This window comes from Centroberyx affinis, unplaced genomic scaffold (assembly GCF_046629955.1).
Source record: "Centroberyx affinis isolate AG114_WGS23_722 - 3 ecotype Tasmania unplaced genomic scaffold, CSIRO-AGI_Caff_v1 ptg000511l_1, whole genome shotgun sequence".
In the NCBI taxonomy this organism is placed as follows: domain Eukaryota; kingdom Metazoa; phylum Chordata; class Actinopteri; order Beryciformes; family Berycidae; genus Centroberyx; species Centroberyx affinis.
Window position 1 is genome coordinate 50,027 of NW_027279161.1, and position 16,985 is coordinate 67,011.

Sequence of the window (16,985 nt, forward strand, 5' to 3'; positions counted from 1 at the left end):
GTTTATTGCCAGAGAACATTTGCCCTTGTGTTTCTTACAGGGGTTAACTATTCTCTTGTTTTGGTGCAGATGAACCGTGTTGAATTAAACCATTACACAAATGAATGAAATCCATCAGTGAGTTTGCAGAGTAGCAAAATACAATGAGGCCTGTTAGCTATAGATACAGTCAAGTAACATGGATCACGTGAAAGTCAAGCAATGTTATACAATCGTTACAGATATTCAGTGCAGTGCCTGAGCTGCTTATGAATTCGTTCATATTTGTTTTATTTTCATGAACCGACTGACAAACCTTGAATCAACATACTGTTATCTTTCCATTACATAACATCTTAAGGTCCATCGGATGTCCTTCTGTTCTTAAGATCATTCTGCATTTACACAATGCATCAGGGTTGCTTGCAGATTTTGGCCCCTGTGCAGATCCATAGCAGCAATTTACACTGTACAACGTTATTTAACATCAGTCATGTACAACATGGACAGGGACTAGCGGGCACCTATATAAATAAATATAGAATATGTACACACATTGAAATGATTACAACCTGATGTAACTCAGGGATTTAATAATTCAGTGTGTTTTCTGTAATCAACTATTTTCAGCCAAGCCAATTCCAACCCACTCCCTGATCTGCAGTGAGCACCATAGGTTCAACTAAAACACACTCGTACACAGGTCAAATAATGTGTCCATCTCCCACCCTGCAATCACGCTACCAGTGGTAGGGGGAGACACTGAAGGAATATCTCCATTAAAATAAGGGTGGGTGTGTCTGGAGGTCTCGGAGGCATCTTATGAATCCAGTTAGCTCTGCAGAGCGAGGGGCAGGGAAGCAGCAGCCGGAGTCGAGGCCTCCTGGTCCTTGCGGCTCTTCTTGCAAGTGAGCGCCAGGAGCAGCAGCATGGGCAGGTGCCAGAGGCTGCAGAAGAAGAGCTTGCGGGCGCTGCTGCGGTCTCCCTTGCGGTAGAAGCGGAGGGCCAGGTAGCTGATGTACAGGTTGATGGGGAGGGAGACCATGGGGAAGGTCCAGGTGGTGACGTCCAGCACGGGCCCCAAGGCCGACAGCCCGATCAGGCCCAGGCTGTGGCGCAGAGCCACCCTCTTGCACATGCCAGGGTGCGTGACTGACATCATGCGGTAGCCGCCGCGGGAATAGTCCTCCCTCAGGTTCCAGCTTAGGGCGTTGAAGTGGGGGAACTGCCAACTGTACAGGAAACCCCCCAGCAACAAAGCACCTAGAGGGAGAGAAGGAGAAACAGAGAAAAGAATGGAGAAGGGCCATGATTTGGCTAAAACAAACTGTCACTGAACATCTTAGCCATTTCCTCTCCACCTACAATTTCACAGAGGCATCATGTCATTAGGTAAAAATAAAAATGCCTAATTTGATAGTCCAGTTGAGTCAGAGAAGAACAAGTAAGACTCACAAGTTGCAAGTGGGCTTATATGGTACGTGGGCTTAATAGGGACGTTTACCCTATATAAACTGACAGGAAGCCAAGACACAGCGCTTTGTTTCCAGTGACTGTAGCTTGTGTTTCACATCCTGTGTGGGGGCAACAAACAGGCCTGTGGGCTTGTGCTCATTGCAAGTGCTAATCAGAGTGAGCCAGCACTAGCCGTAACAGGAGACCCCACAACACAGAGCCGCCAGCAGAGCGTCACATACAGGTTTTCTTTTGTCTTACTGTGCTTGTCTTGCATTTAGCAAACATGTGCATAAAATCCCTTAGGAAAACAACAGTGTGGCAAGGCTTTGGCATGGCGCTGCGACTGGAAACCTCAGCATAACCTAAACACACTGCTCCAAGGAGCCTGGGGAGTGAAATTTTAAGAGGCCATTGAGAGGACCTGGGAGAGGACAGTCTGCTGAGGGTAGGGTGGTTTAAGAGGGCTTGTATGGATGCATTCACTGTATTCATCTAGGCTAAATCTTTTGATAACCCCCAGTTCATTCAGAGGGCATGTTCCTCTGTCCAAGGCAGAGGCACAGTATAGGCCAGATTTTTTAGAAAGTGGTATGAATAGCATGAGTTGCTATGGATTCAGCGGCCCTCTAAAAATAAGTGGAAGTTCAATGGCTATAGAGCTGCTTTCATTTCACACATGAAAAGCCCATAGATTCATGATTAACTTTTTGTTGAGAAAGCTCACAAAATATTGGCAGCATAAATGTAAACTGGTGTGTGCATTTCTCAGACATGGCAGTAACATGCTGAAACACATTTCACAGTTGCCATAACAGAACACTTAACATGTCTACCAAACAAGCTGGAGACCCCCCTCAGTCTTCCTTCTCCACTTCTGTCTCCTCGCTAACAGCGCAGCAGGACTCTGGGCCGTATGTAAATAAAGCTTTATGTAGTGCGGGGTCAGGCCTGGTCAGAGGGGTTCTGGTGAACCAAGTGAAGTGCAACATGGCTCACACAAAAATGTTAACTAGAGGTTAGTAAAGAAACAAAATGATGTGATTTGGCCTAAGCCTCATACTGGATTTGTGATCCAGCAGCCTACTGCAGGCATACTGAACTCTGATTGACTTATGAAGTTGTAAAACTGGCCATCAAAGAAAAAAATCACGTTAATTCTGGATTACACATAATACGAATACAAGTTCTGCTTAATAATATCAAACAGCACTTCTGAGCAGTGACCATGCATTTTTTGATTTGATTACCATACCCAGTGGCTGGCTAGAATATCTTGAGTTGCTGTTGAAGTTTATCAGTGTGACTTCACCACAAACCCAAATACCACTGCAGTCTAGGGAGCCAAATATGGATATATGAACCTTCTAACACATTACGGCAGCTCTTTGACCTACAAATGGTCTGGAGACTGCAAAGAAAACATGGGTGCATCAGTTCTCTCTGCTGAATTTCCCCACTAACATGCTGGATTTCTATCACATTATACAATATGAAACCTGCGATCGAGTGAATCATGATTGTGATAGTGTGCGTGCACGTGGGTGTGTGCATGTAGACCTGAATGCAACCCGTACCTGGGCTCAAGAGTGTCTGTGAATGTGATATCTGTGTTTGTGTGTGTATGCATGTGTCTGCTGAGACCCCATGGCCCAGCTGGTGGGTCGTACCTGGATCCAGAGTGCCTGTGGCAGCCGTCCAGCCCATGACGGGGGGTATGGCACCCACCACTGCCCCCACCCAGGTATTGGTGATGCTGAGCCTCTTGAGGGGCGTGTAGCAGCAGGTGTAGAGGAGGATGTTGAGAGTGCCCAGGAAGCCCGTCAGGGGGTTGACCACCAGCGTGAGCAGGGCGATCCCAGGAACTCCACAGGCAAGAGCAAAGGACACTGCATGGAGGGGACTGAAGGGAAGAAAGAGAGATAGAAAAGGAAGAGAGAAAAAATAAAAAACAAAACAAAAAACAGAGGCAGATGGAGAAAGAATGAGAGAAAGAAAAGAAAGAAAAACAAAAGACAAAGGCAAGTGTAAGAGGAGGTACAGATGATAGACATTTTTTAAATAAAATACAAGTTAAAATGCACAGTAAGTATATCGGCAATCCATCACCAACATGGGAATTATGGTATGATAAACTTATGTGGGCTTGTGCAGAGTACAGATAAGACGATGATAGCTCCACATGCTGAAGACACACACATGCGGCCCCCCCATGGGGGCCGCACACTCAGTCAGCAGCCGAGCATGGCTGAGTCTCAAAACGGGAGGCTTAGAGGAAGCTCATCTGATAAGAGTTTGTCAGGGATAAAAGTAGCCCTGCAAGACAAAGAGCATGTGCACACGACGGAGATCAAAACTAGCTGAGGAAAACCACAGCGGCTCAGGCTTTTAGCCGGATGAAGACTTCCTCCTCCTCCTCCTCCTCCCCTCATCTTTTATTGAAAGCAGTGATGGCGAGGTCTGGTTCAAATTCGCCAGTAAATGCTCCATAAATTAAAGAGAGGGGAGATTAAAATCTTGACCAAACGCAGGCCTTTTCTTCAAAAAGCAAACAGGGCTTTTATTTTGGTGGTGTGGCCGGGCAGGGAGATTGGTGCATTAATGTGATTAGTGGTGTTATGTCTGTTTTATGTGGGCTGAGGTGGGGCCGTGCAGGCTGGCTATGGGCTGTCTACAGTCTGACTGTGGCTGGCTCAGTGGGGGTCAGGGCAGGGTGTGCGTCACACAGCCTGAGGTGAGGTTACTGTCCTTTGCTTACAGTTTGACACAGCCGCAGTCATAACGTCAGGTGGGTAATGTCAACACAAAAAGCTGAAGATGTGGCCATCTGGTTAAGCCACAATCAAGGCCAGGACTCTAAAATGTAAAACATGAGGGATTTACCAATTATGTTAAAGAAACAGAATTCATCTACAACGAAAACTTAGTTACCTGTGAAATACCCAAGTGGTCAGAGAGGGCAAGGTGACAGGAAACTGTGGGAAACAACTACTACAACTTTACAAATATGTGCACCAAGATTTCACTGCCAAAGGAATGTCCCACATGGATTGAAACACAATAGTTTCAGGGGCTGGTCGGTGTTGGGAGAATAAAACTGATCAACTGCTCTTTCTGAAGTTCTGAACTCTGTAATAGAATACTATTACAAGTTCAGAACTATCCAGCATCATCACATGCTGCGACTTCAAACTATGTTCAACATCCTACCACAACAAAGAATGAGTTCCTGTCATCCAGATTTCACCAAAAGCTCGTTGTCTGCATTGCCTTAATCAAAAGACAGTAAAGATGGAAGAGATGATACTCTGTCCTGCTGATATGCGATTATAATCCATTTCCGATGCTGACATTATACAAGGCAGATAGACTCCCTCCCTGAGTAAGGACAGACTTGGCTAAGGAACATCATTTAGCCTACACAAAGACTCATCCTGGAGAAGATATGGAGAATGTGTAGAATGTGGGCTTCTGATGGCTTGTTTGACAGGGCAGTCCAGCCTCCCAGCTGCTCTCTGTCTCTACACAGGTTGTGTGTGTGTGTGTGTGAGAGAGAAAGAGGGAGACAGAGAGAAACAAAGAGCGAGAGAGATAGTGTATCTGTGTCCTATCCTTTCACTTACACACACACACACACACACACACAGTTCATTCTGTCATGTCAACAGCCAGGGACTGGCTGAACACCAGAGAAAAGAGGCTGTTTAGTCAATGAGAGAACACCCTCAATCACCAACTCAACAGCACGAGTGTCCACTTTTAAACAGCATGTCAATGGAGAATTCCTGAAGCTAGGCGGAGATAGCTGCAGATCAAGTTCCAGCGCCTAGCATCTCTTCAGCATTATGGCATGAGACTTACGGCTATTCAGCCCTCAAGCGGTTACGTTGCTAGCGTATGTTGGGACAGTAGGCAACAGAGGCAATATGCTTTTTCTAGTTTAATCTTGTTTGGATTGGATTGATAGTGGAAGGCATTCCATCCTATTCTATCAACAAATCATTTGCCTTTGTTCATCCAAGATAAAAAGGAAAGGAGAGACAGGGAGCTTAGGTGACCCTTTTTCCAGTAAGAATGAAGTGCAAAAGGAGGTGGTTTCCTGGTACTGACAATGGGTGGAGAGGATGTGTGGTTGGTGTGCATGTGTTCATGAATATTTGTGTGTCTGCCTGCCGCTCAAGGGTGGCAGTCTTCCACAGGGGCAGGTAGAAACGAGCATATCCAGTTACTGAGTCAGATTTAGAGGAGCGTGGCAATGCAAGCAGTTCACTGAGCGCCAATAGGGAGGTTATCAGTCATCTAAACAGTGGAGTTAGCAGAGTAGAGGAGGTCAGGTACACTACACACACACACACCCCCCCACCCCACCCCCCATTGGTCCATACCCTCCTTCCTCCCAACCTGGCAACAAGCTCGCATTACACCTGACAGGTGTGGAGGGGAGGATCAGCACTGCTGGCATGCTATTTCTGTTATTGGCAGCTGTGACTTCCCTCGCTGCCTCTACTCTAAATACACAGCTATTGGTCTGTTCACCATAATAACTAATGGTGGAATGGAGGAGTGTAAATTGATCTGGGATGTGTGCTCAGCACTACTGTTTTATTTACGGTGTACTCTTCATTATAATATCACCTGCAAATACGCATAGGCTGTTATTACAGAGTGGTTAGCTCATGTTTCACCACTGGAAAAATGTCACTCAGCAAGACTAGATAAGGACAGTAGGCAAGACAACAGTAGAGAACTTATTCACTCATTCCTCCAGTAAGAATTATATAAAAGGCAGCTTCGGTAGCTGAGTGTCTCTGTCATGTAGTGTGCTGTGCTGGCAATACCATGTTGCTGCTTCTGCATGGAGTTGAACCCCAGCTCATGCTATGCTGTTGTATCTCTCTCCTCCTGTGTTCTCTCCAGTCATTCTTCATTGTCTCCATAAACTAATAAAAGTGCTGAAGGTACATTGCCAACTCTTCTTTCATAAAAAGAGCTGCATGAGAAAAAGGGGCAGATGTTAAATAAGCAGAAAGACAGCAAACTGTACCTGATCTGTCCTCTGACGAGTGGACGGTTCTTTGTGCGGTTCATGTTGGAGTCAAAGGGCACCTCAAAGTACTGTGGAGACAGAGGAAAGAGTTTGTTACTGCAAGAGGCACACAGACACAAATACAATGACACGCATAGTCACAGAGACACAAGAGCCAATCAGACAAAAACAGGGACAGACACTGTTTCTCTCTCTCGCCATGCACACACACACACATAGTCTCATCTTCAAAGCCGGAGGCGGCCAGGGCAAGTCAGCTCTGTAACCAATAATCCTGTCAGCCGGCCATCATTCCCAGAGTCTCCTCTCTCAACCCTCCTCGCAGACACAGAGCCACACAACCCAACACTGCCTCTACTGCTGCTCACTGTCACTTTCAGAATGAAGCATAAAGCTGAGGCATGACATCTCCATATCAAAGTCTTGTAAGATAATATCCCCCCATACTGTTGGCAGCAGTGAGAATTCATCATGATGGGTTTTCATGCAGTATTTATGTAGACATGCAGCATCACTATAGTTTAAGTCTCACTTTTTCATGTGTATCCCTGCACTGCTACTCAAAGGCACAGAGGTGGTTTGGAAAATTCAAATTTTGTCTTTTATTTTGAGCCATTTTAAGGTACAAAGAATGGACTGACATTGAGTTAGACAGACTAGTATAGACTAGTAGACAGATTAGTAGAGTTTTGTGTTACAATATTTTGACAGAGCTGTCTGAAGATACAAATAGCAAGGAAGGTGTCAGTGAGGGAAAAAATAAAAAACACACTACACAAGTAATTTTAGATTGCCAATGAACAAACTTTATGACCTATTTTGCCTATTTCCTAACTTGTATGGTCTATGTTAGTCCTGTCAACCTTTACGCATTTGGCTTATCAGAAATGATAAGAATTGAATTAATAACAAGACTGATAGCATCACTAGTGAGGTAGTTGTACCCCGAAAGTTGTTAGGTTGCAGGTCTTGTATCAACTGGATGCATCTATAATGGCCACAACAGTACTAAACGAAGGCTATATGCATGGTAGATGCAAGACGGGGACTTCTACACTAGCTGCTTCGTCTTCCTATGCAAAATGTGGAGAGAGACAACGTGAGGGGAGCAGCTCGGAGACTGAAGTGGTGCAGGGTGAGCAGAGATTTGCTATGGCCATGCCTTGCCATAGCAAATCTCCGCTCACCCTGCACTTGTGGAGTAAGTGGACTGGAAGTGGAAGGTGGGGGCAGTGAGGAGTGGGCTGGAAGGTGGTGGTGGGGGTGTTCTGGGTTACAACTATGTGAAAAACTACTTATTCTCCTGTTTTATGATCTGCTCTGGAGGAGTATGCTTCAAAGTGCCCCCATGAGATTGGCAATGTGTGACTAAAATGCAAACACATGGGGTGCTTAAACGCAGGAACCAGCTAATCTGGGAGTGTGTGTGTGTGTGTGTGTGTGTGTGTGTGTGTGTGTGTGTGTGTGTGTGTGTGTGTGTGAGAGAGTGAGTATGTATGTAGAGACATGTGTGTATCTGTTTGCCTGCATAAGAGCCTTTGACTAATGAAGAAAACAGATAAAGCACTCAGACTGGAGAATATCAAGATCCATAACTCCTGATATATAGCACACATAAAATATCTAATAAACAGATAATCCACTTCTCTCTTCTTCAACCCCCACTTTCCGAATTTACTGCCCACTTGACATCGGAAAGCCTTCATATTAAAAAAAAAAAAAAAAAAACCTTGTGGATGGTAATACATTTAATACTGTATCCATTTATATTTTGAAGAACCTTGGGGAGTGGGCTGTACCACTAAGTTGCACTGCGGGGGAGTCAGTCTCAGCATTAAGTGTGACTGTGGTGTGAGCCTTGTTTGCCTGAGCCATTGGTGAGCCCTTGCAGGGAACCTGGCCTGAAATGGATCATAGTGACCGCTACGGCTACTTAGGAAAGCTAAAACCGCCTTGAAAATGTCTTCAGTCAAAGTGCAGTTGTGTAACAGTGCAAAGTTCACCTGTGGTCATTTTGAGAACGGCACAGCTTTCCAAAAAAATCCCATTCTACTAGTCTGAATATAACATTAGCATTAGAAAAGAGAGAGAGAGGAAGAGGGCCTCTTTGATAGTCATGCCTACAGCACCTAGAAATGCGGGTAAATATGATGTCTCCTCATTTGGTTCCAGTTACTTCTGGGATTGTAGTGGAACTAAAACCCCCAAACCACCCAAAGTGATAAAAGTTGGCGGTGGAATAGGCTCTCTCCATGTGCTCAAAAGAAATTCCTCCGCTTCCCCTTTCCTCCTTAGCTCCAGCCGTAGTGGAGCGCTAGCTAGCTGGGTCTGACCTGACTGGGCCAGGCTGATGCACAGCTGTGTCTGCGGCTGTGGGACCCCGAGGCCCGGGCTGAGGTGTTAATTCTATTTCCTGGGTCAGGAAACGCGTCAGGAGGTCAGGGGCCGCGGGAGAGAGAAATGCAGTTTGTGGCCAGGCCAGAGCAGAGCAGTGTTGAACCAGGCCTCAGGCAGGGCCAGGGCTAAGCTCGCTGCACCACTGGTCACATAAAAAACAAGAATCCACTTAGTTTCCAATAACACCATCCTGCACGTGAAAAAAAAAACGATACTGTGCATAGCAGTGCTCCATGCACTTTGCCCCTGCAGACCTATAAGGTACCACTACAGGGGGTAAATAAGAGAGAGAGCAAAAGAGAGAGCTGAGCAGGGAAGAGAGAGTGCCTCAGCACACACAATCGGCAGTGTTCATCTCCCAGACTGTTTGGACTGGGCCTGTCCCGTGTGTACCTTTGATTTGATGTGGATGTCACAGTCACTCAGCGAACCCACGGCGTGTGCTGTGTCGTCATTTCACAGTTTGTCCGGTTCTGCTCTCTTTCCTCCCTCTCCCCCTTTTAAGTCAGAGTGCCTCATCTGGTTTGCATCAGCGGCCCTCTCAGCCCATGTCATTATTTCCGCCCAACACTACCATGTGTTGCAATGATGGCATTAAAATGATTGGGCCATTTGTATGTGTGTGTGTGTGTGTGTGTGTGTGTGTGTGTGTGTGTGTGTGTGTGTGTATGTGTGTGTGTGTTACCACAGGTAGGTCTACAGGTTGCCATGGTTCAGAGTGCATCTGGTTATTAAACTGATGGACTGCCACATCAGCTCTTTAGAGCAAACCTTCACTAGAAGATACTCGTCTTACAGTCCTGCAATTGAGATCTGACAATCTGGTTTCCACTGTGGGCAGCAGGGTCCAACAGGGCCAGCCAAGGTTAACTCATTATTCATGTTACTCAATTTCCCACATTTTTGAGCAAGGCTACAGTTTCAACTAAACAAATGATGCTTTCAATATTGTGTTATTACCATGATGAGTTGGCCCTATGTTGGGAAAATGGCTCATGTAGAAACTAAAGACCACAGATTGTCCACTTCCTGTCTTCCTCCAAGAAAGAATGCAGACAAGAACGGAAGCTAGAGAATCCCACTACTAAATCCTGGCTTGACAGGTAAACCAGTTATATCAGTCAAATTGTGACAAAAATTAACTACCAAATACACCATAAAGCAAAGATGAGAGCTACATATTAGGTGTTGCTGTCAATATTCATACCCACAGCCTTTTGTGCTCAAGAAGGCCAGTAAATATATTCTTAATCTTTCAACTCAAAAAGCCTGAAATCTAACCAAAGTAAAAAATTATACACATCCCCAAATGTGTTAAATGCTAATACATTTCAATGTCAGAAGCTTAAATAAGTCACATTTTCATATGTTTTAGTATAATAGTATTCAGTAGTACGTCACAATCTACGAAACAATAATGGCTAATGATCCAAGCTGGTGGAGCACTTCATTGAACATTGCTACTGAAAACCGGAAGTAATGGAGAGGCTGGCTTCTGCTTTCAATTATGAACACAAACACACACACACAAAACCCATAACTGTAGGGACAATTATCTGCCAGATGATGAGGACGGAAAACAGGCGAGACCAAAGTGAGAAGCAGAGGAGGAGGGGGGGGGGGTACAGCTGCCAGATCCTCAGGGCTATCAAAGACAGAACGTGATCCACCAGCCAACCACCAGGGCTCAATTGATAACAGGCTGCAGGCAGGCATTTCCTGTTCCTGTGTGGAAGCTGAGGAAGATAACTGGGCTTTGTACCATGATATAATTTATAGTGATGTGAAACTACACAGAATGTGTCTGTTAGACAGTTTTAATATTAAACACAGAGGCTGTAGGATTTGACTGAAGTGCCGTTATGACAAAGTGTGTAAAATGTTTAATGCGACTGAGTAGCTGTCATGACTCTTTTAAAGGAGCTGGCCTGTACAACCATTTTAGTAAGGAGAATGGACAAGAATATGACTCCTCCATGTGCACAGACTCAACAAAACACTGTAAAGAAGGGATGGGCCCCTCCCTATTATTTGGTACAGTGTTGAGCATCCAACCTCGTACTTGTGTTTCATTGCGCACCAGTCGCTCCTTGCACTCCCCTTGGGAAAAGGGTTGCCCTACCAACCCCACATGACAAACACACCTCCAGGCCGCCTGCACAAACAATAACGGGAAGGCAGTGAAGGTCGGAGGAGAAGAGCGATATGGTAACTATACACCCGCCATTTACTGTGTTTACTCGAGAGGCAAGAGTGTGCCTACATACAAGTACAAGAACACACACAGCTGAGCAGCTGTACAGCTTTGGCTCACAGGACATCAGCTGGCCTAAACATCGTGTCTCTCTCGCTCTGCCGAGGGAAACCCAGGTGCACTGGCTAAACCCAACAAAAAGACCAAGTCATCACTTGTCAGAATGTCACCTGTTTGCACACTGGAGCTGAATGGCAGGCTCAAACATCCACAGTGGTGGGCGGTGCTCCCATGCATGCTAGCCAGGTCTACTTAAGAAAGCACACGAGAGCTCTCAAAAGCCTGCTTCAAACCCGACTGTGAACTCTCTCTGATCAACACAAACAACCAAAGATTTACATAGATTAAGCTTTCCGCAGTCAATTCAATGGCTCTGGCAAACGTACAAGATGTTCTGAAGCCAAATGAAAGAAAAGAAATGGGGAAAAAAAACAGCCCAGACATGCAACGTGACGAGTCACGACACTAAACCACTGATGAGACAGATCAAGGTTATATCAAGGTGTTCCTAGTGCAGAAATCCAGTTGCTGCGCTGTCATAGATGGGCTGTTGATGTCTTTTGAGTCAAGTGAATAGTCTTGGAGCTGTGTGAGCAATGCTGTGGTTTTACACTAGTGCCTTGAAGAACCTGTTTACCAGTCTTCCAAAGTGCTTATTAAACTGTGAACAAGTAGCGGGGGCGGGGGGTAGGGGTTGTCATTCGTGAGGTGTTTAATACAAAACCAAGAGAGCACCGAAGGAAATGTGAGAAACAGAGGTGTGGAGAGTAAAGGGATGTGGGGAAAGTGAGAAAGGATGGAAGAAGGAAGAGAGAAAAGGAGAGAGAGCAAGTAACAGAGGAGATACGGGTGAAGTAGGAAGAATGGACATGGGAAGGGGAAAGGAGGAAGAACGGGTGAGAGGGCAGAAGAGATCAAGGGAGAGGAGGGTGCAGAGAGGGGAGGCAGGGAGGTTGGATGCAGACAAAGAGACTGTGCAGTGTGATATGAAACACCTCTAGGGCCTTTAGCATCATCCTGGCAAGCTGACATTTGGACAGGGAGAGAGTATATCGCCTGGTTGCAGCTCACACAAACACACAGTGCAAACTTCAACATGGTATCTGCAAGCTAAAACATCTGAGAAATAATAAACTGATATTTTAACTTATCCTACTTGTTCTCATTGATCTAGGTTTTTCCAATGAACTGTCATAGTCCTTCACAATTATGCCTGGAAACACAAATCTGACATTGAGGTAGTTAGAGAAAGAGTGTTGATTACATCTCCCTCACTTCATCCCTGTCGCTGAGAAAAGGACAATATTTATTTCACACTATCTGCAGTAGGGGGGTGAGAGATAAAACAGGAGACAGGCGTCTCGGCCTGGAATGCTGCATGTGGACAGCTGGCAGATGTTTCGGTGGTTCCTAGTCCAGCCCCTCTGATCCTAAGACGTGATGAAATGATAGGGGATCACTTGGTGTGATCCGGACATGAAAAGCCTGAGTTGTTTGCACCCTGGGCTACATAGGAGAAATCTAGAGAAAAGGGGACCAACAAAACCACATAACCTTTGAACCAGACATCTCCCCCTATTTTCAGAGGTCCTCACGGCAACAGATGCATGTAGTGAACCATTTTATGTTTAGCCTCAGACCCCCAAACAGATGTAGCTAGCCAAGTTGCAATCTCTCCTGGTCTACTAAATCCGTCAACCACGGAAGTGCATTATACTGCTGCTGTGCACTAAAGTCTCATTTGGGTGTTCCTAGGCACCACTGTTCAAGACTGCAGTACTTTGTCTAGCCAAAGAGTGGATCACGTCTCCCTTTCGGCTGTGCGTGCTGGGCTATACCCACACCTCTTCTCTCTTTATGGTGCTCTGTTTAGAGCTGTTGGCAGGAGTTCAGCTGGCACAGCCACTCTCTTGATTAATGGCCTGAGTGTGGGACAGTGAAGTGCTAAACTGTCTTCATGTTAATCAGCCAATTAATGCTGAGCAGAGCTGCATTACCTCTGCCCTGCCGATAATCAGTCCCTTTGGCTGTGATGATATGGGCAGGATCTGGGAAAGCTTACTGCAGGGCAGAGGCATGCTGTACCCTCGCTGCAGGGACCCAGGAGAGAGGGAAGGAGTAATGGGACAAGGGGATAAAGCTAGAAATGGAAGAGAAAAGAGAAACAGCTATAATTAAGTGGAAGATTTCTTGCTGGTTTTCTTCTAACCCTTCTGATCACAGAAGGCTTCACAGCATCTGCTGTAACTCAATAGACAACAAAGGATATTTTTTGTGGTACGTGACTCAAACTAGATGAGTGTGTCTATTTTGGATCTGCGTAGGAGACTGTCTTAAGCTGCTATGGCAGGGGGCCTGGGGGAATATGTGTCCTGCATTGAGGAGCGACGCACTAGTTCATCATACATGCCTTGTGTGTCATATCATATCACTATGCTCATCGTTTATGCGGTGCCGTGACCAGGCCACAGCGCCTCCTACTGTGAAGGAGGGCTCAGGTTACAGGCTAAACTCTCAGTGGATGGCACTGGGGACGATTATTACAGCAAATCTCTAGGATCTAGAGATCCCTCTATCTCAGAGGGAGGTATTTCATTACAGGTCATGTTTGTTTAATGTCACAAAAAGAGTACTTACACCTTCCACTAATGACCCAAGACCTTCATTCATAAATTCCCCACTCAAGTCAAAATATGCATCCTACTGTTAAACTGTTATAATCAAATCTGGGACATTTGGACTTGGACTTCAGTGGAATGATTCAATTTTAACAAATTTTAAGTGTTTCAAATCTTTATTTTGACTTCTACGAAGTGGTTTGGTACCATTCGCCACATAACTCCACACTATGAACCACTTCCTCCCTTTAGATTGCAGCCAAACTAACCAGAAAACTAAACATCGGGCCACGCTGGCTGACACATTTATTTTCACTTCACAACACATCAGTTGTACTAATAGGACAAATTCCTTTGTTTGAGTGCTAGCCAGCCATATCTCTAGTCTCAGCCTGATAAGTTAACATTCTTACTAACGAGGGCATTTCACTCCAGTTCCTGATAACTGTTAACTGTCCACACTGGACTGGACTCTATTCAGCCTTACATAGGGTGGAATAGTGGGCCGATACAACAGTGAGGGATGAATACATAACTTAGGCTGTGTGTGGTCAAGATACTTGTTTAAAGGGAAATAAACAGTCTTTTCCGCCATCATTGGGCATTTGCAAATAACTGAGGGTGTGAGAGACGTGACATGCAGTTTGAAAGCCTCTCAACAGTTTGGTGCGGTTGAAAAAGAGGCATGTGCATGACTGTGTGTATGTTTGAGAGAATGCGAGTGTTTAGATTATATTCTTCTTCCACAGCTGTGTCTGACCATGAAGAGACTGTACGAGGGGCTCGGCCTAAATACCACTCCGATATGGTTTGCCCCGAAGGTCTTGAGGACCCCCCATCCTCACCCCCTTGGGGATTAGAAGTGATTAGCAGTGGACGAAGGAGGCAGCGCGTGTCAAACATGTGAAGGCCCTCACTGTTCTCTCAAAAATGTGACAGGAGCCATCAGCACCTCTGGCAGGTTTGTGTTGAAGCCGTGGGCACCAGCGACCCACGGCCAAATCCACTCCTCCGGACAGGCTCATTCATCAAGCCTTTCAAATCAGGATGATGAGGACCTCTGAGAAGACTGCATCACAGACACAACTCTAATTCGCTGCGTTTTTTTTCCTCGATCACTCATGGCGTTCCCTTTTAAGGGTCTATCTTTAAATTCTGATTTCACAAGGAAACTGGATGAGGTCAAATTGCTATTACTCAAACCAGTCAACCTGACAGCAAAACAATTCAGCTAAGCTATATCGTGAGGAATACCACACGATGCCTGTCATGACATGTACAGAGCACATTAGTCAACAGTAATTTTCAGTGCTTGTGTTTGTGACCGCTGGCAATGAAAAGAAATAACCATCCGTTTCTCTTCCTACAGATACTCAAGAGTGGAAGCAAAGGGTCGTTTGGTTAAGATAATCCACCTGATTCCTCCATCTATGAGAAACACATACATGCATTCTGTTGTTCTTTTCCCCACATTTGTAAGCAAAGCAAATGAAAAACTGTTAAAATTTTCCTGTTTCTTAACTTTGTTCTTTTTTTTTATCTCTGGCTTGCGGTAAGCACTTCAGCATGCTGGGACATGGGTCACAGGCCTCTTACAGGCCTCTGCTTTTTCTCCAAGGTAAGGCTGCTTCTGAAAACAGCCTCGCGATCCAACAAAGAGACCTGACACAACCTGTACATTCCACAATCAGGACAACCTTTCTTCTCCCTCTCTTTCTCCTGGCCAGCATGTTCTGTAAACTAGACTTCTGATAACACACATGCAGCTCAACTCGGTAGAGTGCAGAACGGGTGGGCTCAGGAACAAGGCAGAGGGAAAACCAGACAGACTACAACATTCTCCCAAAACCTAATACAAATATGGAAATATTTTCAGTGTACAACATTTACAGGCTGGAAATTTTTAAAACTGAAATGCAACACACTCTACTTTTTGCCAAACAGGAAAAGACAGTGTAGTAAAGCATGGTGCCAGAGAGCACATGGTTAATATCAGGGGGCTGCTCTGAACTGGCCTGCAAGAGTGGGAGGGAGCACTCTTCAACCATCACATGGGGCTGGAGATGAATTAAAAAAAATGGCCTCCCACTATTGGATCTCTAATTATAAACCAGAAAAAAGATGTGGTTTTCAGCCATATGTGGAGGCTAAAGGACAGCACTTCTAGCCCACTAACCCCCTTTATTAGTTTCACGCTTTTGAGTGACAGGAAACAGAATGAGGAAAAGATTCAATTTATGCTTGCATGGGGGGGGGGGGGGGGGTATATTTGCTGGTAAACCCAACACACAGAACCAGACAGTGAGCTGTGGCAAAAAAAAAAAAGCAGGAATAAATAATTTATCCATGAGTTTCAATCCTGTTTGCTGGAGCAAATGGGAGAAGACTGTGTGAATAGGGTAACAAAGTTCCTGTCAGAGTCTGCCCCGCTCCACTGCCAGGAGCTGCGCCCCTGAGACCCATCCTTCCCTCTGCCATACTCTCTGTATTCCCTCGCTTCTCACTGTCCCCTCAAGTGGAAAGGAATCCAGTTAGCTTCTTGACAGGTTCTAGGAGTGAGTTGTCAACCATCTGTCCCCTGAATGTAACAAAAATGCTTTCTGTCAGGACGTGGCACGTCACCGCTTCCATGTGGCTGGATGGGGGGAAGTGATTGCACTGGGGCAGTTCTGAGAGGACACCAGGGGGAAATCACAGCAATGGCCACCAAACTAGGGTTTTAGTCTACATTAACATCAGGCCACTGGAAAATGTACACAATGTTAAAATCTTCCAACTGAAGAACTGACATAATGTCCAAAATCATGTAATTATATAATGTACAGGTTTATTTAGTTAGACTTATCACATTTATATAAGGTAAAAGAATGTAGAAGGTGAGCATGCTGTTTGAAAGGTTAACCAAAGTACTGTCAGCTTTCTTAAAGCAAACAACAGAAAAACTGAGGGATACATTTCCTTGTCTACAGTACAGCGCACTACCATGATTCCGCTATCATTTCCTATAAAACAGCATAGGTTGTACCTTTTAAACAAAGGAAGTGATTTCAGAGTGGTAAAGTGCCATTAACACTATGGGCTGTTTAAATTGGAGCCACTTTTCCCCTACCCACCACGTGTCTCGTTAAGCAATTATTACAGGAGGAGGTTTCATATAAAAGGTCTGCAGGCAAGAAAGATGACAAGACAGACAGCAAAAGCGCAGACCACCACCCCCCACACACACACCACCTGA

At 45.3% G+C, this 16,985-nt stretch overlaps 1 protein-coding gene across 2 annotated transcripts in view; it reads right to left on the minus strand.

Annotated features, from left to right (window-relative positions):
• cox10 (cytochrome c oxidase assembly factor heme A:farnesyltransferase COX10) overlaps positions 1 to 16,985 on the minus strand; it is a 33,356-nt gene continuing 16,371 nt past the window's right edge. For both annotated transcript variants that reach the window (XM_071517664.1, XM_071517665.1), the window contains 3 exons: positions 6,479 to 6,549; positions 3,105 to 3,337; positions 1 to 1,242 (listed from right to left, as the gene is read on the minus strand). In XM_071517664.1, the coding sequence (XP_071373765.1) occupies positions 812 to 1,242; positions 3,105 to 3,337; positions 6,479 to 6,549 (735 nt within the window). In that variant the 3' untranslated portion in view covers positions 1 to 811. The remainder of the gene's footprint in view (positions 1,243 to 3,104; positions 3,338 to 6,478; positions 6,550 to 16,985) is intronic.